Source organism: Tachypleus tridentatus, chromosome 12, assembly GCF_004210375.1.
Source record: "Tachypleus tridentatus isolate NWPU-2018 chromosome 12, ASM421037v1, whole genome shotgun sequence".
In the NCBI taxonomy this organism is placed as follows: Eukaryota; Metazoa; Arthropoda; class Merostomata; order Xiphosura; family Limulidae; genus Tachypleus; species Tachypleus tridentatus.
Window position 1 is genome coordinate 19455648 of NC_134836.1, and position 21538 is coordinate 19477185.

General features: G+C 33.2%; 1 protein-coding gene across 19 annotated transcripts in view; it reads left to right on the top strand.

The window, feature by feature from the left end:
- The window catches only part of LOC143235073 (tensin-3-like), a 172922-nt gene that overhangs the window by 81081 nt on the left and 70303 nt on the right, over positions 1-21538 (top strand). For 18 of the 19 annotated variants that reach the window (XM_076472849.1, XM_076472851.1, XM_076472848.1 and 15 more), the window contains one exon: positions 20905-20952. In XM_076472849.1, the coding sequence (XP_076328964.1) occupies positions 20905-20952 (48 nt within the window). Of the gene's footprint in view, positions 1-13822; positions 15342-20904; positions 20953-21538 lie in introns of those variants that run through there. The other variant, XM_076472856.1, reaches the window with a different exon arrangement.

Consider the following 21538-nt stretch of genomic DNA (forward strand, 5'->3'; position numbering starts at 1 on the left):
GAATAATGGGATTGATCATAACATTATAACGCCCCCACAGGTGAAAGGGCGAGCATGTTTGACGTGACGAGGATTCGAACCCGCAACACTTGATTACGAGTGGGGTGCCTTAACCATCTGACCATGCCGGGCCAGAGTAGAGAGAGATTTTTTTCGAGTTCAAATTGTTCATAGAGGAGGTCAATGATCCATAAAAGGATTGAAAAGACTTTAGTTGTAGTTGCTGATTGAAGCTGCACGCGCAAAGGTGAAAGAGAAAACAGTTAACTAGCCGCTTGGTGTCTCCGAGAGGTAATGAATGCAACTTTAGACGGCCATATCCCAAAACTAGCTTATTTTAATCCTGATACCTACGTATTCGGAAGAGAGGAAGGGAGCTCATTCTGAAGTTTCTCTTGGGAGTATAGAGTCTGTAGTTACGTCGCAGGCGACATCTAACTGAAAGCTGATGGAAAAAAACAACATACATGGAATATAGCGTTGCGCCATGAAAGTACTAGTCGCTTCAAGTTCTAAATGGTCGGTGATTTTTGGAACTGCTTGTTGAACTGCATGAGAAGACTTGAGTATTTTAAACCTGTTGCCTCATACGATGTGTAGGCTAAATGATCAATTCAAAACCCCAGATTCTGGCATGACCGAATTAATTTTGATCAAAAAAACCAATCAGCAACACCTGCTGTTTACTTTATTAAACCGAAAAGAGGAATTGAGTATTACCTTTAAAATGTATCAAAAGCTACAGATATTATGTGCTCGAACCTTGGAGTTTATAATCCACAGATTGATATACTAACTACTAGGACACGCCCACGTAAGAAAGAATGATTTGACTTTATAAGTATTACTGAGTTTTTAATGAATTTCTAAATGTAAGGCGCATAATTGCACAGAAACAGAAAGCAATACCCTTGAAAAAAAGCTGTAGAATATTCGTAAACCGACACTTATATAGTTAACTGAACACTAAGTTAATTTTACTCAATACAAATGTACAAACTTTGTATGTATAGGTTCCAACACTGAGTACATGCGAAACACGATAAATATAATTTATAATCGATGTTTCTGTACAAGTGTCCGGTCGCAATTTGCATTGTTTAGTATCTAATAGAACGAAAGTAGATAAACGAATACACATAACGGTTGTATGGCTGACGGTGTTTTTGTTTCTTTGTTGTTTGTTTTTTTGGAATTTCGCGCAAAGCTACTCGAGGGCTATCTGCGCTAGCCGTCCCCAATTTAGCAGTGTAAGACTAGCGGGAAGGCAGCTAGTCATCACCACCCACCGCCAACACTTTACCAACGAAAAGTGGGATTGACCGTCATATTATAACGTCTCCACGGCTGAAAGGGCGAGCATGTTTGGTGCGACCGGGATTCGAACCCGCAACCCTCGGATTACGAGTCGAACGCCTTAACATACTTAACCATGCCGGACCTACAGTGTTTTTAGTCGTTCAAAACCTAATTTGCCTACTAAACTGCTAAACGTTTATATCTGACGTTTAAATTACGAAAGTGTTTGAAAAATTAGTGGATCTCACACCAGCGTCAGAAGAGGATCGTTCATAAGTAAGAGATACACCCCTTCACTTTTCAACAGTAATGATATTACGTCATGAGCTTTTGTAAGGCATAGCAACCTTCTCCCACTACCTCTTTTACTTACACATAAACAGTTTTGAAACCAAATACGTTCCTGCTTCAAGAATATCAAACGAAAATCCCATTATATTGTGATATACAGTTAGTTCCTTTATACCTAACAGGGTGCTAAATCCTTACATGTTAAGACAGAGTACGTTTAAGTAAAAACCAACTTATTGGGTAAACGGGGTGTTTCTGTCTCATAAATTCTCAGGAATTTCGTGCTTCTCCTCCCGTCGTCACTTGTTCTTAATTCTTGAAGCAGACTCACGGTCGTACTCCAACCATAACTTTTCGAATACAAATACAGTTGCAGTGAAGACAAAATTTAAACATACAAGAAATTGTGAATTAAAAAGTTGGTTAAGATTATTAGGCAAATGAATTTCTATGAAGTAGTTCAATTAACCAACGACTTTTTTTAACCATCGAAATGAAAAAGCAACTTTTTTTAAATCAAACTTTGTCGAGATTTCCACTGATGTTTATCAGACTTTTTTACCAAGCTTTTATGAGATTTTCTTATTATGTCGTCTGTGTTAGGAAAATACTGTAATCTGCAGCAGTAGTTATGTTTTTGTTGTTGCTTTTGTTCATTTGTTTGTTGTTTAGTTACACAACGGGTTGCATATTCTCTGCTCACCGCAGTGGTCGAGTCCCGGAATTTTAGTATTATAATGCCTTAAGCTTCCCGCTGAGCTATTAGTTGCATTTTTTGTTTAAAAAAAACAAACCAGTAATGATAACATGTGGCAGAAAGCAGATCGCGTATAAACAAAATTAACAAATTCAGATAAAACCGTATAAATATTTTCTATCGTTAATTCATTCACTTTGTTACCTTTAGGCAAATGAAGCTTAGTCTCCGGATGGAAAAACTGTAAGACTACAGGAATACAACGGCAAAATCTGGACTTTGTTTCCTTGCGGTGGACACAACCGGCAGCCCAATGTGGCTTTTCTTTCAAACAAACAAATAAACACTACAGCCTTAACAGCGAGTTGCTTGCTGCCTTACATATATATATATTCATGAGATAGCGGTCTAAGAAGCTTTATTTTCTAACCTCGCTTACTCTAACTTTGCTTACCTGTGAGAAAAGTTTTTAATTATTCACTAGTTAGCGCAAAAATTAATTCATTAATTAGTTCATTAATTTCTCCTCTCTTTTCATAATGTGCAACTACACATTCTCGCTCAAAAAATTATTTATTTTTCTCTCTTCAGTCTTCTATAGTCACATTTCTATCTTAAATGTTTGTTTTTATTAAACCATGATTCTCTGAGCCTTTTACGTCGCCCGCGTCGCGCTAAACACGCTCGCCCTCCCAGCCGTGGGGGTGTATAATGTGACGGTCAATCCCTCTATTCGTTGGTAAAGAGTAGCCCAAGAGTTGGCGGTGGGTGGTGATGACTAGCTGCCTTCCCTCTAGTCTTACACTGCTAAATTAGGGACGGCTAGCACAGATAGCCCTCGAGTAGCTTTGTGCGAAATTCCCAAACAAACAAACAAACAAAGCCTTTTACGTTATAACCCTATACTGATTCGTCCCCCAGTGGTTCAGCGATAAATTTCAGAATTTATAATATTAAAAATCGGGTTTTAATACAGCATAGGTTGTCCATTGTGTAGCTTTGAGCTTAATTACAAAACAAATAAACAGCACAAGATCGTCCATCAAACAACTTTGAAATTGTCAGAGCAAACCAGTCAATAAGGGCTTTGTTTGTTTGTAGCAGAATTTATTTTACATAAACCACTTTTGATAAAGTAGCGACTGAGTTTCCATGGTGTATCTGCCGTTTCTGTTCTGACGCAACACGATCATACTTAATTATATTTGTCATAAAGCATTTGCATTAGGCCTATTATATATTAACACTACATTCTTTATTCATTCCCTTAGCGTTTTTCAAGAAGAATATATAATAGTATTTCAACCACACTTAGCACCATAACCATTACTGACGACACTTTTCTCTCAATACAGAACTCATCAAATTGGCTACGACACAAAAATATAATTGCAATCAACCCCTAACGTAAATCTCTATCATTCTCGTCCGATTAGTACCTCAACTATTAGTCCGAGGGTCCAGTTTACACGTCTCACCACTGAGAAAAAATCATACTCGGAAATATACAATATGCTTCACGTAAATACAACCTGTCTCTGCATGTAACATGAGAATCAACTGCGAATCTTCCTGGTAATATAAATCGAAATTTCTAAATTCCGGTAGGGAAAGTTGAGTCACTCACAGACGTTCAAAACTTCTGGAACTAAAAAAAAGTCTTCACATTTCGTAATATTTATTAATATATTTCTTTGAACTTAACGTTATATATATATATTTATATATACCATTAAAATTGCATAATGTAGAAGTGGCGGCATCTGATGCATTAGTTATGAATAATTAATAAATAAGTAAATTTTTCCCGAGTTTTCCTTGTTTTTCATCTACTTAGAATTATTTATTTTTCCCATATTAATTTTGAAATAAAATACTTAATATTAGTGCTTTACTTCAATTGAGCAAAATATTATTACAATCGATTCCTGACTAAATCATCCATCCAAAGTTTCACAATAATGTTTATGATGCTACATAAATCAAATATGACAGCATTGGAAGAAATATAGCATTCACCTCCAAAGAGTTTACATTTCGAAAAGTCTATAAGGAACTCGACTGTTTGATGATTTAAAGCCTGTATATAAGCACAACGTTGTCGGTGAGTGTGTGTGTTTTTCTGGTGGAAGTATAAAATTGATTCTTGCAATTGTCCTAGAGAAACTGGAAAATTGCACTAGAAAACAATTTATCTTGACCAATGAAAGCATTAATTTACTTTCTGAAAATGGATTTGTGAACCTTAGATAACGGAAGGCACTTACTTACTCTGTCAAATATTTAAGGTCAATCATATTCCTTTGTCTATTATATAAGGTGAGTTAAATAAAATTACATAACCTATTATAAACTAAATGAAGTTATTCATCTAAACTAGTTGGAGTTAATTAAAGAAGTTACTTCCTCATCTGTGGATTATTTAGTTTACAGGAAGTTACTTACTCATCTGCGAATTATTTAGTTTAAAGGAAATTACCTACTCATCTGCGGATTATTTAGTTTAAAGGAAGTTACTTACTCATCTGCAGATTATTTAGCTTAAAGGAAATAATTTACTAATCTGTGGATTATTTAATTTAAAGGAAGTTACTTACTCATCTGCGGATTATTTAGCTTAAAGGAAATTATTTACTAATCTGTGGATTATTTAGTTTAAAGGAAGTTACTTACTCATCCGCAGATTATTTAGCTTAAAGGATATTATTTTCTAATATGTGGATTATTTAGTTTAAAGAAAGTTACTTACTCTTCTCCGGATTATTTAGTTTAAAGTTTGTTTGTTTGTTTGTTTTCGGAATTTCGCACAAAGCTACTCGAGGGCTATCTGTGCTAGCCGTCCCTAATTTAGTAGTGTAAGACTAGAGGGAAGGCAGCTAGTCATCACCACCCACCGCCAACTCTTGGGCTACTCTTTTACCAACGAATAGTGGGATTGACCGTCACCATATAACGCCCCCACGGCTGGGAGGACGAGTTTAAAGTAAATTACTTACTCATCTGCGGGTTATTTAGTTTAAAGGAAGTTATTTACTCATCTGTGGAAGATTTAGTTTAAAGGAAGTTATTTACTCATCTGTAAATTATTTAGTTTGAAGGAAGTTACTTACTCATCTTCAGATTGTTTAGCTTAAAGGAAGTTACCTACTCATCTGCGGATTATTTAGTTTTAATGAAATTATTTACTCATCTGCGGATTGTTTAATCTAAGGGACGTTACTTACTCATAGCGAATTATTTAGTTTGAAGGAGGTCACTTACTCATCTGCGGATTATTTTTCTTAAAGCAAATTACTTACTCATCTGCGGATTATTTAGTTTAAAGAAAATTACCTACTCATCTGCGGGTTATTTAGTTAAAAGGAAGTTACTTACTCATCTGCGGATTATTTAGCTTAAATGAAATTATTTACTCATCTTCGGATTATTTAGTTTCATGGAAGTTACCTACTCACTTGCAGATTATTTAGTTTTAATGAAATTATTTACTCATCTACGGATTATTTAGTTTGAAGGAAGTTACTTACTCATCTGCGAATTATTTAGTTTAAAGGAAATTACCTACTCATCTGCGGATTATTTAGTTTAAAGGAAGTTACTTACTCATCTGCAGATTATTTAGCTTAAAGGAAATAATTTGCTAATCTGTGGATTATTTAATTTAAAGGAAGTTACTCATCTGCGGATTATTTAGTTTAAAGGAAGTTACTTACTCATCCGCAGATTATTTAGCTTAAAGGATATTATTTTCTAATATGTGGATTATTTAGTTTAAAGAAAGTTACTTACTCACTTGCAGATTATTTAGTTTTAATGAAATTATTTACTCATCTACGGATTATTTAGTTTGAAGGAAGTTACTTATTGATCTGCGGATTATTTAGCTTAAAGGAAGTTACCTACTCATTTGCGGATTATTTAGTTTTAATGAAATTATTTACTCATCTATGGATTATTTAGTTTGAAGGAAGTTACTTACTCATCTGCGGATTATTTAGCTTAAATGAAATTATTTACTCATCTGCGGGTTATTTAGTTTAAAGGAAGTTACTTACTGATCTGCGGATTATTTAGCTTAAAGGAAATTATTTACTCATCTACGGATTATTAAGTTTAAAGGAAGTTACTTACTCATTTGCGGATTATTTAGTTTTAATGAAATTATTTACTCATCTACGGATTAATTAGTTTGAAGGAAGTTACTTACTGATCTGCGGATTATTTAGCTTAAAGGAAGTTACCTACTCATCTGTAAATTATTTAGTTTAAAGGAAGTTACTTGCTCATATGCGGATTATTTAGCTTAAATGAAATTATTTATTCATCTTCGGATTATTTACTTTAATGGAAGTTACTTACTCACCTTCGGATTGTTTAGCTTAAAGGAAGCTACCTACTCATCTGCGGATTATTTAGTTTTAATGAAATTATTTACTCATCTGTGGATTGTTTAATCTAAGAGAAGTTACTTACTCATAGCAAATTATTTAGTTTAAAGGAGGCTACTTACTCATCTGCGGATTATTTTTCTTAAAGCAAATTATTTACTCATCAACGGATTATTTAGTTTAAAGGAGGATACTTACTCATCTGTAGATTATTTAGTTTAAAGGAAATTACTTACTCATCTGCGGATTATTTAGTTTAAAGGAAATTACTTACTCATCTTCGGGTTATTTAGTTAAAAGGAAGTTACTTACTCATCTGAGGATTGCTTAGTTGAAAAGAAGTTACTTGCTCATCTGCGGATTATTTACTTTAAGGGAAGTTACTTACTCATCTGCGGACTATTTAGTTTAAAGGAAGTTACTCATCTGCGGATTATTTAGCTTAAATGAAATTATTTACTCATCTGTTGTTTATTTAGTTTAAAGGAAGTTACTTACTCATTTGCGGGTTATTTAGGTTAAAGGTAGTTACTTACTCATCTGCGAATTATTTAGTTGAAAGGAAGTTACTTACTCATCTGAGAATTCTTTACTTTAAGGGAAGTTACTTACTCGTCTGCGGGTTATTTAGTTTAAAGGAAGTTACTTACTCATCTACGGAGTATTTAGCTTAAATGAAATTATTTACTCATCTATGAATTATTTAGTTTAAAGGAAGTTACTTTCTGATCTGCGGATTATTTAGCTTAAAGGAAGTTACTTACTCATCTGTAGATTATTTAGCTTAAAGGAAATTATTTATTCATCTACGGATTATTTAGTTCAAAGGAAGTTACTTACTCATCTGCGGATTATTTAGTTTAAAGGAAATTACTTACTCATCTTCGGGTTATTTAGATAAAAGGAAGTTACTTAATCATCTGATGATTGCTTAGTTGAAAGGAAGTTACTTGCTCATCTGCGGATTATTTACTTTAAGGGAAGTTACTTACTCATCTGCGGACTATTTAGTTTAAAGGAAGTTACTCATCTGCGGATTATTTAGCTTAAATGAAATTATTTACTCATTTATTGTTTATTTAGTTTAAAGGAAGTTACTTACTCATTTGCGGGTTATTTAGGTTAAAGGTAGTTACTTACTCATCTGCGAATTATTTAGTTGAAAGGAAGTTACTTACTCATCTGAGAATTCTTTACTTTAAGGGAAGTTACTTACTCGTCTGCGGGTTATTTAGTTTAAAGGAAGTTACTTACTCATCTACGGAGTATTTAGCTTAAATGAAATTATTTACTCATCTGTAGATTATTTAGCTTAAAGGAAATTATTTATTCATCTACGGATTATTTAGTTCAAAGGAAGTTACTTACTCATCTGAGGATTATTTAGTTCAAAGGAAGTTACTTACTCATATGTGGTTTATTTAGTTTAAAGGAAGTTACATACTTATCTGCGGGTTATTTAGTTTATTTAACCCATTAGAATGATTAGATCATGAGTAACAATGGTCGTTTTAAATTGCGCTCAGTGCGACTTGTAAAAATCAATGTGTTCAGAAAAAAATTGTTCCGCAAAAAGATATCGCAGCTAATGATGGCCTTAAAATACTTACTGCTGAAACATGTAGAGTTTTAATTAAAATATGATTTTACATGAAAACCTTTATTTATTATGTTTCTTTAAATTATACATAAAACATTAATAAGCAAAACTTAAACATCACGTACATAAACACTTTATCTGGATCTTTTATCTACCCACCTGAATTTATCAAATATGTTTGATAAAATTTCATGAAATTTTCGAACCGTCATTTAAACAGTACATGTTCGATTTCATTTCTTATTTTATTTAAATTCTGCTTTTCTTTGTTTCTAGACTAAAGTCGCATTCGGTTATCTACTAGGCCCACCGCAAGGAGTCAAACCTCGAACTTTAGCTAAATATTTTGCCTCTATAGTTATTTGAGTTTTTAAATGTTTAATAATTCCATTAAAATATTTATATAGTTTTAGACAGTTTCACATTAATTACTTAAATTGTAATATTATTTTCTATTTTTTAAAGTAACAGTAGATTGTTTTTTTTAGGAGGGAGGAGAAAGAGTCGAGCTAAAGATATTTAATTTTTAGGTATTTTAAATAGTTCATGTAGATTTTTCCTTTTTTTCTCACCGTTATGGATATTTTAACAAAAGTGTCAGTTCATTTTTTTAATTATGATAATTTAGTTTGTCGTTTAATAATTAGATATAATTGACTATTTTGGTTTTGCTGTATATTTGGTATTATTCTCCTAATTATATATTGATTTGTTTTACCTTTTATATTTGGGCAGGTAATTAAGGCACTCACCTCGTAATCTGTGGGTTACAGGTTCGAATTCCCGTCACACCAAATATACTCACCCTTTCAGTTGTAGGCGCCTTATAATGTGATGGTCACTCCCACTATTCGTTTGTAAAAGAGTAGCCAAAGAGTTCGCGATGGGTGGTGATGACTAGCTGCCTTTCTTCTAATCTTACGGTGCCAAATTAGGGACGGCTAGCGCAGATAACCCTCGTGTAGCTTTGCGCGAAATTCAAAATAAGCAAACTTTTTATATTTAATTATTAACGTTCAGTTATCAACTGTTCTTATGTCTGTTTTCTTACAACAAAGCCACATCGAGCTATCTGGTGAACTCACCGAGGGGAATCTAACCCCTGATTTTAGCGTTGTAAACTCGAAGATATACCGCTGTACTAGCGGGGGCTGTTTGTATGTCAATGGAGAGATTACAGCAATTTTCATTTACCGCGAATTATAGAATATACTGAATTTGTATCTTTCCTTTAGCAAAAAGTTTTCCGGCTAATAATATTTTTATTTAACCATTTAGCTAAGTCATTTTTAATGATGTCTTGAAATTATTTTTCACCATTTAATTAATGCGTGTTAAAGTAATTTGTGCTAAGAAATAACTTGTTTTAACAATATATATTGTAATTTTTTCACCATACCACCGTATCAGTTTTATCTTTTTGAGCTTATTTTTAAACAATGCTCGTATTACTTCGTTTCTTATTTATTTCTCTACAGACTACTCTGTGTATTATAGTTTTTACCTAATAGTTATACTTTCGACAATGACTGTATTTCCTGAGTGACTAAAATAGCCAGTCAATCATCTAGTAATATCAACTTACGACAGTCTTCTATTAACCTTTAAAGTAAATTTAGTTTAGTCTTTTAGCAGATTGAGAGTGGTAAAATAGTTAGCAGGTTGGCTAGTAAATACACAGATCTCTGCTTCGCGTCCATTTGTTATTCAACCGCACACCTTTGGCTGTAATGGTGATTATAGTTCCACTCTTATCTAAAATAGTATCCAGTCCCTTTTTATCTAGTGTATTATTTCACAATTATAGAAGAATAGAGCTATTTGTTGCTTTGCACGAGTATCTGATACAAACAAATTTATTGGACTCGTTTCCACTGAACGACTGAAACACTAGCCAGTATTTCAACTCTGAGAGTTGATTTGTGACTTTAATATTTTCTTTTTTTAACAATAAATTACACAATTTTTAATATTTCTTACCTATTGGCACTGCATCTGTCACTAACCATACATTAAAGTTTTGCAATTTATTTAAACTAACTTTTTATAAAAATTGTGATTTCTAAGACTAATAGCTGCTGCATGGCATTACTTTCCAATTCTCAATCCATGAAAAACAAGTAAAATGAAAGTTTTATTTTTAGTTTAAAGTGACTAAACTTTCTCACATACACAATTTTGATCTACTTTAATAAGTATATAGAACTAACTCTGTATGTAGATGTTTGTGTAAAGCAGATACTTGTAATAAGCTTAATTTATGAAATAAACATATAATATTGTGACATGAAAACTATGGATTACTGACATCGATACAAGAGATTACGTAGTGACAATATCATACTGGTTATTCTTCTACAACTGAAACACAGGAATGATTGAGTGAAATTAAAACTATTATATGGTTTGGGAACTCAAAGCTATGAATAATGTAGATAGATTGTTTGTTTGAATTTCGTAGAAAGTTACACGAGGACTACCAGCGCTAGTCGTCCCTAATTTAGCGGAGAAAAGGTAGCTATTCATCATCACGCGCCGCCAACTCTGGAGCTAATCTTTTAACAGTGAATAGTGGGGTTGACCGTCACATTATAATGCTCCCACGACTGATAGGGCGTGTATGTTTGGTGGGATGGGGATTTGAGCCCTCGTATATAGAAGCACAAACTGACCACGAATTGTTGAGTAATAACGTAAAATAACAGGATCGTGATACTACGTGGAACCAAGTCCAAATTTAGAAGAAAAACAATGTTGCCTTTATGCTATAAAACACAATTGATTAATCTTCTCCGTAATTTTATTCTGATAGAAATTTTAACGTTTCTGACAAAAAATATCATTATAAATAAAGTGGGAATCTGTGTAGTTATGAGGGTTTCAAAAATGCGTAATTTTACAAACCCTGTAAATTTATTTTACTAATGAAGATGTAATTACTGGGTTAACGCAATCCTTAAAATGTCTTTTATAATTTGCATAGTACTATCGTTTTCAAAGCAGTGAAATTTTACTATAATAATATTGTTATCTTTTGTAACTAAAATATTGCTGTGGCTCTTCGATTTTCTGTAGGACGTAATATAAAATTTAATTTCAACATTTTACTTTTTACTCGGCATAACAAATGCTAGCGATTATAAAACTTGTCGGCTTGGACTAGTTTCATCGTTTCTATGGCAACGCCTAGTTTCATGGATACGCAGGAAGAAAATTAGTCTACTATTTTTAATAGAACACTGAAAAATTGTAGCCTGGCTTATGTTCCCATAGCAATGAATGATGACAATCACGAAATAGATATACAAAAAATTTACTATTCTCAGCGACCTCATGAGCAAACCCATACGTAGCTGCAGAGTGCCTACTCATATATGCTGAGACGTCTCAGCACGTGATGTAGCCGCAGGTTTGTTTTTTTTTCATATTTGAAGAAGCATTTGCGCCTTCATGGCAAAAGAAATTGCATATATGCAAAAAATCAACTAATTGAAAAACGTATTTTTTAAAAAAATGTTCTTATTTTTGTATGAATTTAAAACAGTCTTTTACATTGTCATGTTCAGTCATTGGACATCATTATGAATTTTTCATTTATTTAAATTTTCTGTTGATATTTTTCATAAATAATATAGAGCGAAAGGCTTAGCTTAACAACACCAGCGCCACGCCAGGCAGTAAAAACAAACTGGTAAAGGTCAAGTGGTTTGAGTTTCCATGGAGATAACGCCGACGGCTGAATATTGTCGTCAGTAACGTGTGATAAAAGGTCTAATGGTTCGTGTTTTGTTCTTTTTTCAACTCTGCGTGTTTCCTTCTTTCGTAGTTATTAAACGTATAGAATCAGTGGTTTAAACATGATATCAAAAGTGCTTACAAGTTGCGTGGGAAATCTGTTTCGTCGGTCTAACACACTTTCTCAAGTCCTTTACTAGTGCCATAAAAGCTTAGTAATGAAGTAGTTCTGATATTTCAAATAGCATTCTAGCTGCCTGCCATAATACATATTTCATATATCGTCGTATAGCAGTAGAGGTTATAAATTACAAAACTCCACGTTATGAGGACATAAGCATAGAAATGAGCAACTAAAATTGTCAAAAACTGACAATTTTCTGCAACGAAATAGAAAAAAGGGTCCGTATTCTAAGAAAGGACAGCAAAAATAGAAAGCAGAATTCCGTATTCTAAAAATAGACTAGAAAGTGCAAGACTGTATCTGCTTCCTGGAAAAAAATATTTCATTGGGTTGCGCACAAGTCATTTCTGCATGCTTCAGTATAGCCGGTCTTGTGCCCTGGGATTTCGATTGGCGCAGCCTCCTTGTGCTCCAAGTCTGTTACCTCTAACATTTCATTGGCCTGCAAGCATGCCGCTGTTCCAGTCATCTCACAACGCTTCTAGCAGATAACACAAAGAACGTGGATATCTGTAGAGTTGTTACGATCGTCAGTGATTCTAATGGTGTGTTTTTCTCCACTACAAAAATTGATGATGCATTTCTGCAAAGAAAGACGTTTAATTGATGGATTTTGCGCAAATATTCTCTAGATATTTAAAATATGTAACGTTTAATTATAAACAGAGTGAACTTATAAAGGATAATGAAAAGCAAAAGACATTCTTCAGGGCAAGTTAATTATCGAGAATACGAGGAGGAGTGAAAACAAACATTGAAAGGAAGGAAGGAGTAAAAAAAAAAAAAGTCGTTTTCTGCCAAATCTGAGGGAATCGGCATATCTTCTCTGATTGAAGCGTACAGGGAAACGAATTTTTCAGAAAACCACAACATCCTCTTTATGTCACACATGCAACGTGAAGCTAGCTTCCTACATTACGTGTTTTAATCTTACATGGAAGCCGTGTATGAAATCTTAAACTTTATCGATTTTGTTGGTTGAAAAGTAGTTTGTAATGTCACTAATCTTACTTAAACAATAAGTTTTAATAGGTTATTCCAACCACGATAGTATACAAAGCGCCTTTTAATTTTAACATGCGTTTTCTCTGCAACAAAAATAAGGGAAAATATTAATCAAGATGGAATAAAAGGAACGTTTTTTTATATGTTTTACTTTTCTGAGTATATGATTTAGAACTGAAAAATTATGAACCCTCAGTCTTTCATATATTCCTAGAAGGTGAGAACTGAGCTATGATTTAAAGGAATATGGCAGAAAATTACTTGTGCAACGTTCTTTATCGTTTACAACTTTTAGATATTCGGTCGCTACTTTAAGCTGGAAAAACATTCCCCATCATATAAGTTCCTCAGCGACTACTTTTTTCTACACTAGAATATGACACTGTTCTTAGCCGTTTAAATCTTCCACAACTTACAGAGCTAACTGTCCAAAGTTACCTTATTTCTTCTCAATCTGAACAGAACCCTTCTATAAAGTACAAGACTGTATTAGTTTCCTGGAAAAAAATATTTTATTGGGTTGGGCACAAGTAATTGGTCAATATTTCTGCACGCTTTGCCAGTCTGAGTTACATAGTTCTTTACTTAGAAGGTATTATATTAGTGCTTAAATTTTTGGAAGTTTAGTATATGGAATTATTTTTCTTGAGACATTGAACTCTCTCAGAAATTTTATATATTTTTACCCTGAAAAACATAATGTAATTTTGTTTCTCAACACTTTTGTATGGTACGTTCAATTATTAAAAACATAAAATTTCTTTCAGTTCTTATTTTATGATAAAAATTAACTTCAGATGTACTTAATACAAACTTTACTTATGTTCATTTATAAATTACAAGTGTTTCAATTATTTTTTGTGAAACCAAACCAGTGTAAATCATTACCTACTAGTGAAGTTTAACGCAGCTGATATCGAATAATTCAGTAAGATCAAACCGTTTCGCACTGATAGTTTATTCAATCAAAGGTGATAAGTGCTGTTAGTATAAAGTTAAATAACAAACAGGAACAAGACTGAGATGCACGAAGTAACTAGACTATATCTAGTTTCTTTAATTAATATTTTGTACATGGTGACGTCTTTCTTCTGCTAGAGCTTTCTCTTTCCCGTGAGCCTGGAATGTAATCGGCTTCAACTAGTGCCCCTAGATTATCTCCAATTACTTATTTAAATACAACGATACCTTCAGTTAAAGAAAACTTCTTTTACGAACATGCATGATCCCAAATCTTCTGACTCACTTCGATTGGTAGGAACTTATTACACTGTCGTATTTTGTACGTGCATTTAAAAATAACCAAAATTATGACAATCCTAGATCGTTTACAGACATCTCTATTTGAAAACGAAGCAAAAAGTTGAAGAAACTCGTATGTTTTGAACGTTGCGGTTTATCAAAAACACTTTTAAGTGACGTAGTCGACCCCACTGAGATTACGATTTCCTCACAGTAAAATACTAACAACACTGTGGTTAATTTTTGATGTTTCACTTCCGTAGAACAAGAAGTGTTGGAAAATTGGAAGTAAAAGTTAAAAGTACCACAAAACATAGTTGGATTTTTGCATATTTCAGCACTATACAGGTAAGTTACTAATAACCTACCTGAGAACCAGGAATTTTGGGCTACAAACAACGTTTATCATGATTGAACTACATTAAAAGTTAATTATATTCAGTAAAAATGTTCATTTATGACTTAGAACTTGAAAATTACGAATATTCGGATTTTATCATAGTCGTGAGAGTTGAGAATTGAATTATGATGTAAAGGAATATGCCAGAAAAAAACTTGTATGATCAAAATATTTTCAACAAAGATAGTGAAATAAGGCTGTGAGGTTTACCAAGTCTTAACTTCTCAAGTACCAGAAGTATGGAGCAAAATTACCAGGACCGCACATGGTATTATGTTTAACTGTTAACTCAGCGAAAACAATCATGGATTCATCTCTGTAATCAACAGGAAAAATTAAGTGTTTCAACTTTTTCGAGCTAAGAAAATAAAAAAGGTCAACATCAATACCAAATGGCAAGACTGAAGAACCGTCACATTGCGATTTATTCCACACTGTGGGTCAGAAGAGTAATTTATCAGTTGTCATGGCTGGTGAGGAGAGCGTCCACTTTACTCGAGGTTAGAACCATTTCTTTAACCGTAAATACTTAGTAACCCCTCGAAATAAAGCTTCACAATAGACGTTATTGTTAAGAAAAAATAGTATTTTTTATTTTATTATTATTATTTTTTTACAGAGATGACATTACCGATTACTTCATATTCATTTTTAGCAGAGGTTATTTATTATATCAAATCAATATCAGCAGGCCAGCGGCAACTTCAATTAGTGGAGTTTTTTCTTAACTTTGTTTTTGGTATTTCATTTCAGTTCCATATTTAGTAACCGTATTCAAATGTTTAATCTTACGTAGGAATATTTGACAAAGTGGGAAGAACTCGCTATTATTTTTTAATATATTGATTTCTCGTTCTTGTTGTAATCTTACCTCAGTATAATATTTTTTTCAACAGCACATTCAGTGTTGTGCAAGGTCCTTTATGTGTTTTTTTTCTCATAAGGCAAGGTTTGTGATACAAAGTTTAACAACACATTTTTGTCATAGCAACGGTACATTTTATTTTATGAAAACAATATCTAGTAATGTATGTAAAATTTCAACGGTCTTAGAAAATATAGTAGTTCTTTTGCTTTAACTTTTGACAAATACTGCCACTCTCCACGACCTCATTTAAATCGTAATGAGCTTAATTGTTAAATTATAGTATGTTTATCTAATATTTTCTCTATTGTGTTATCTTTCTTCTGCCAAAGAGTTTTCTATTTTTGAAGAGTCTAGAATGTGATTGATTTGGTGAAATTAATGCTACTTCTATATATTTAAGACTACTGCTTCAGACTCTCCACTAAGATGCTGGTGTTCCATGGAATATGTTTGTAGTTAAGCACAGAACTACACATAGTGCTATCTGTGTTCTGTCCACAACGGGTATTCAAACCAAGTTTATCGCGTTGTAAGTCTGCAGACATACCATTCAACCACTGGGAGGCTCTGTGAAGTTAACAAAATGAATAATTATAGTACAGCAAAGAGTCAACACTAATCATCAGAATAACTAGATCCTGGGTGCCGCAGGAACTCATCAAAATAACTAGATAGTGGGCACCATAGGGACTCGTCAAAATAACCAGGTCATGGGTACTACAGGGACTCGTCAAAATAACCAGGTCATGGGTACTACAGGGACTCATCATAATAACTAGGTCATGGGTACCACAGGGACTCATCAAAATAGCTAGGACCCGGCATGGCCAGGTGGGTTAAGGAGTTCGACTCGTAATCTGAGGGTCGCGGGTTCGAATCCCCGTCACACCAAACATGATCGCCTTTTCAGCCGTGGGAGCGTTATAATGTTACAGTCAATCCCACTGTTCGTTGGTAAAAAGAGTAACTCCAAAGTTGGCGGTGGGTGGTGATGACTAGCTGCCTTCCCTCTAGTCTTACACTGCTAAATTAGGGACAGCTAGCGCAGATAGCCCTTGTGTAGCTTTGCGCGAAATTTAAAACAAACAAACAAAAAATAACTAGATCCCAGGCAACACAGGGACTCGTCAAAATAGCTAGTTCATGGGTAACTCAGGGACTCACCAAAATAACTAGATCCTGGGTAACATGAGGATTGATTAAAATAACTAGGTCGTGAGTACCACAGGGACTCATGGAAACAAATAGATCGTGAATACTACAGGATCTCGTCAAAATAACTAGGTCTTGCATAACACATGTATTAATCAAAATAAGTGGGTCGTGGGTGCCTCAGGAATTCCTCAAATTTTTGGAAGTTGCAAAATAACGGTTATTTTTTACTCCTGACTGACTGACAAAGGTTTATACAATGATCTAGAACACTCAGCTATTATATCAGATTAACGGTTTCCCCTCATGTTTATATAATTGTTTGTGAAATTGCAACGTATCAACCGATCTTCACCACGATACGGATATTTTAGTTTCACTTTAAAATTCCAGGATGCCTGATGTTTTGAATTAAACAAATATTCTTTGCTGTGTAACTATTATAGCATTACAGTTTATTAACGGTTCAATCAGAATACGTTTTTGTGTCTGTTTTATGATAAAAGTTAAAACGACTATTTTTAGTTTTAAAAATTCACACTAGACTCTGTAGTTTCACTTCAAGTAGCTGTTGTTTTACTGTTTAGTTGATTGTGAAGACGTTGTACCTTCAGGAATTTTAACCAAAATAACATAAATCTTGTTCCTTTAAACATTCGTTTCTTGTGACATCGTATTATGTACAGCCAGCGGTCATAATCTAAATGACAATGCTGTGAAATCAACCTTTACACCCAACTGTTCCAACCAAAGACTAATATTCTTACTCCTAGGAATTCAGCTAATTTTAAAATCAAACTACATGCCTAGCGGTTTTATTTAAAGTAGCAACGTTATTCACTTGAAGTTTTTAGCTAGTTGTGAAATTAAATTTTGCAGCAAATGCTTCCAGCAAGAATTGTGTTCTTGTTTGTAGGTAATTATAAAAACAAACTATACGCCTTATTTTAACTATATGTGTCTTAAGATACTGCTGTAAAAATGTTCGGCCTATTATATTTGTTAGCATTACATTCGTTATTTAATATTTTAGGGTCTTTTAGAAATAAAAATAGTATTTCAACTACACTATGCTCGTCATGTCCATTGCCAACGAGGCGTTTCCTTCAATGCATAGCAAATCAGGCCAAACTATTGTAGCCCTTTTAGCAACATTGTTTTTAGCTTTAATCAGTGATGTCGAGAAAACCCAATTGTAGAGAAATATATATGTAAAAACGGCTCGTTTGGGTTGAGAAAATATTTTACGTGGAGGAGCGAACAACGTTTCGACCTTCTTCGTTTTCTTTGTGAACCTGACGATGACCGTTTCATCTAACATATATATAAATTAGTACATTATTATCATCACTTAATCACCATATATTTATACAATAGTGATTATTGTTTTTGTGTAAAATTACTATAAATAAATTTTCACTTTGTTTTTAAAATATTTTATGAAAAAAAAAAGATGAAATTTCAAAAATTGACATATTGACACAACACATGGGCTAAACGGTCATATAAGAGATCCTAAGGCTTAAGCGCAGCCACCTCTCATTTGATACTGCTTGTAAATAAAAGTGTTAATACCCCTGCCAGCCGTTCTGAGATACATTTTTATTTCAAGTAGGTTTCTCGTTATTAAGGTTTTGTCTATTATTTTTTATCCAATGAAAAATAAAACTATATGTAATTTTGTTTCAACAGCTAAACTACGAAACCTTTGTTGTTGTTTTTTTTTTGGACTTGACAAATTATAAAACTATATTGAATATTGTTTTTTCATTCGATAAGATGAATAACAATTTCTAGAATATTTTCTCTACAGTAGTTTAGTATCATTGTTGTACTTTATCTGTACTCTTGTTATTTGCGTGTTGCTTTTTATGAAGTTAATTTAAAATAAAAAATTTCCAGAACAGTATAGTTGAGCGCTTATACTGGTTACATTCAAAGTTCGATCCATATGGCAAGCACAGCGAAAACAGCCTATTATAAAACTTTGCTTTTGAGCAAAATGAACAACAAAAATACAGATTAACACATCATCTTTATTACAAAACTGTTCTAAAACGTTTTAGATTGATTGTTATTTCTGAACCTCTTTACGAGAAGGGCAAATAGAATTGCAGTGATTGATGTTGAAAACAGTTTGTTGTGTGAGCTGAACGCCGGTGAATAAATGACGCGTGCAAACGCAGTTCTAACGTTGTCATTGAATTATTAAGGTGTGGTTCTCGTGTAGTATTTAAACTATATATATATTTTTTTTAATCTGATACAAACTGTCTAAATTTTGACTTCCGTCTAAACGGGGAGAAAATTTTGATGAATATATACTGTGCTGTTAGTAACGTTTTCATAACAACAGCAGGAGAACTTTCTCGCTGCTGCTCAGTGAAGATAAAAACATACCAATTCGAGCAGTTGTTTGGATCTGTAAAAGTTAAAAGAGAAGCAGTTTGTTACTATTACACTAGTTATTTTTATTACTTGTAATAGTACAATGTGCTTCTAGACTATGAAAGTAAACAATGTTTTGTTTTTTTTATTAACATCGTCTAAGGATCTTTTTAGTTCATTCGGCTTTTGTTTAAACATGTATGTTTATCATACTATAGTAAGAAAAACAATTTTACGAGATAGTACTATAGAATAACTTATCTTATTCTCAACTTCAAATTGTCCTACAATGATTCATAATGATGTGTATTTTTCTTATAAGTTTTAAGTTGTGGGACATATTAAAACATTGCCTACAGCTCAGCGTGCCGGACTGTGGATTCGAGGGTCTTCGCTCCCGTCCCACTTTCTCAAAAATAAAGTAAATAAACGCGCTTTGCACTTTGAGTTAGTAGGTGTATTATAGGAGTAACGGTCAAACTCCACTATTCCGTGAGGATAATCCAAGAGTTAATAGTGAGTGTTGCCGACTATGCTCCTAACCTCTAGTATATCAATTCAGAATTCAGGTATCCCGGTGGGACAGCGGTAAGTCTTTAGATTTACAACGCTAAAATCAGGGGTTTGATTTTAACACAGCAGATAACCCAATTCAGCTTTGCTATAAGAAAAAACACAGAACTAGCTTATATGTATAAATTTTAGTGCAGTTTTGCGCAAATAATTGAAATAAATTATCTGTGGGTAAAATGAAAAGAAGGTGTTGTATCTACAACAATCACACTGAATCACCCAAGTGAGCCAATGAAAAGTTTATTTCTTTACATTTCTTTCTATGTATAAATATTGTTTTTTCACGTTAACGAAGTGTCATTCTAAAATGATAACTAGAGAGAGAAGACAAGTAGTCAACAGTTGACAATCCTCAGACTATTGTTATATGATCAAATCGTGGGATTTGGCCGTCACTTTTAAAACGCATCCACGACCCAAAATTGCGAAACGCGTTTTTGTAATAATGGACAGAGAACCATATATCGTAAACAAATCATATATATATGTATACCTATAGTTCTAAGGTATTGTTATTTCTCTATATGTATACTATGAACATTCAAAATAAGAATAACATGTTGCTTTATTCTCGAACACAATGACAGACAATTTGATGAATAAAGAATCAAGACTCATGGAGAATATAATTTTACTTCCTCATCTGGATGTTAAAATAACCACCACCACTTTTCCTTCCATTTGAACTTATTCATTCAAGGCTAGATATCTATAACCCGCAGATGATCAAGTGCCTACTTGATTGGTAGACGGCACGTTGCTTCTCTTAGTTGATGGTTCTTTTAGCGTGATAGGAAAAATGTGCTACATATATTATACTATAGTTTATTTTAGACAGTTGAAGCGTCTTCTGCTATTTAAAAGAGAAACCACTATCAACTTTTGTTGTTTTTTATTTGTAGTGTTAAATAACAAAAAATATGTAGGATTAAATTTTGGTTTGGAAATACAGTAATGGGTCGATAGAGTACGAACTATATTTATTTCATGTAGTTTCTTCGCGCCAGTTTCACAGTGCTATACTGACATGATATGTTTAAATATGTTTTGAATAATGTGCTCTTGTTTGTCTCTTCTAACAGCAGACTGAAGAATCTACGAGGTCTCTTCTACCAAATCCACAAAGACCGGTAGGTTGTAGTACAAGTCAGGCCGTTCTGAGTATATGTATAAGTCACTTAGTTAATAATTCCAAACTAGAAACTATGTCTTCTTCTCAAGTGAAAATCCCAGCTGATGCAACATTCAATCAGGTGTCGGCTTGAGATAGATAGGTAAATCATTTAAATGTGCTCAACATGGAAGAGAAAGACAAATAAAAGAAAATGCAATATTCAAACTTTTTTTCAACACTAGAAAATGAGTTTCATGAATATTAAAAGTTTACAGCAGAAGCTACAAATCGCTTTCTAACATTTGAAGGTCAGAAACTTAGTTTTAAAATATATATATGTGTGTGTGTGTTTATATACATATATATATATATATATATACAATCATTAAACTGTTGGTCCGCCGTGCAGAGTATCTGATAGACAATTACTTGTTATAAATACCACATCTATTTAGCTATGAAATCATAGAGGGAAAAGCACTTGTTCTGTTTATGGAACTATCTAGTATGTCACTTGTTCGGTTTATTGGAATTATCTAGTCGATTACTTATTCGGTTTATTGGAACTATCTAGTCAGTCACTTGTTTGGTTTATTGGAATT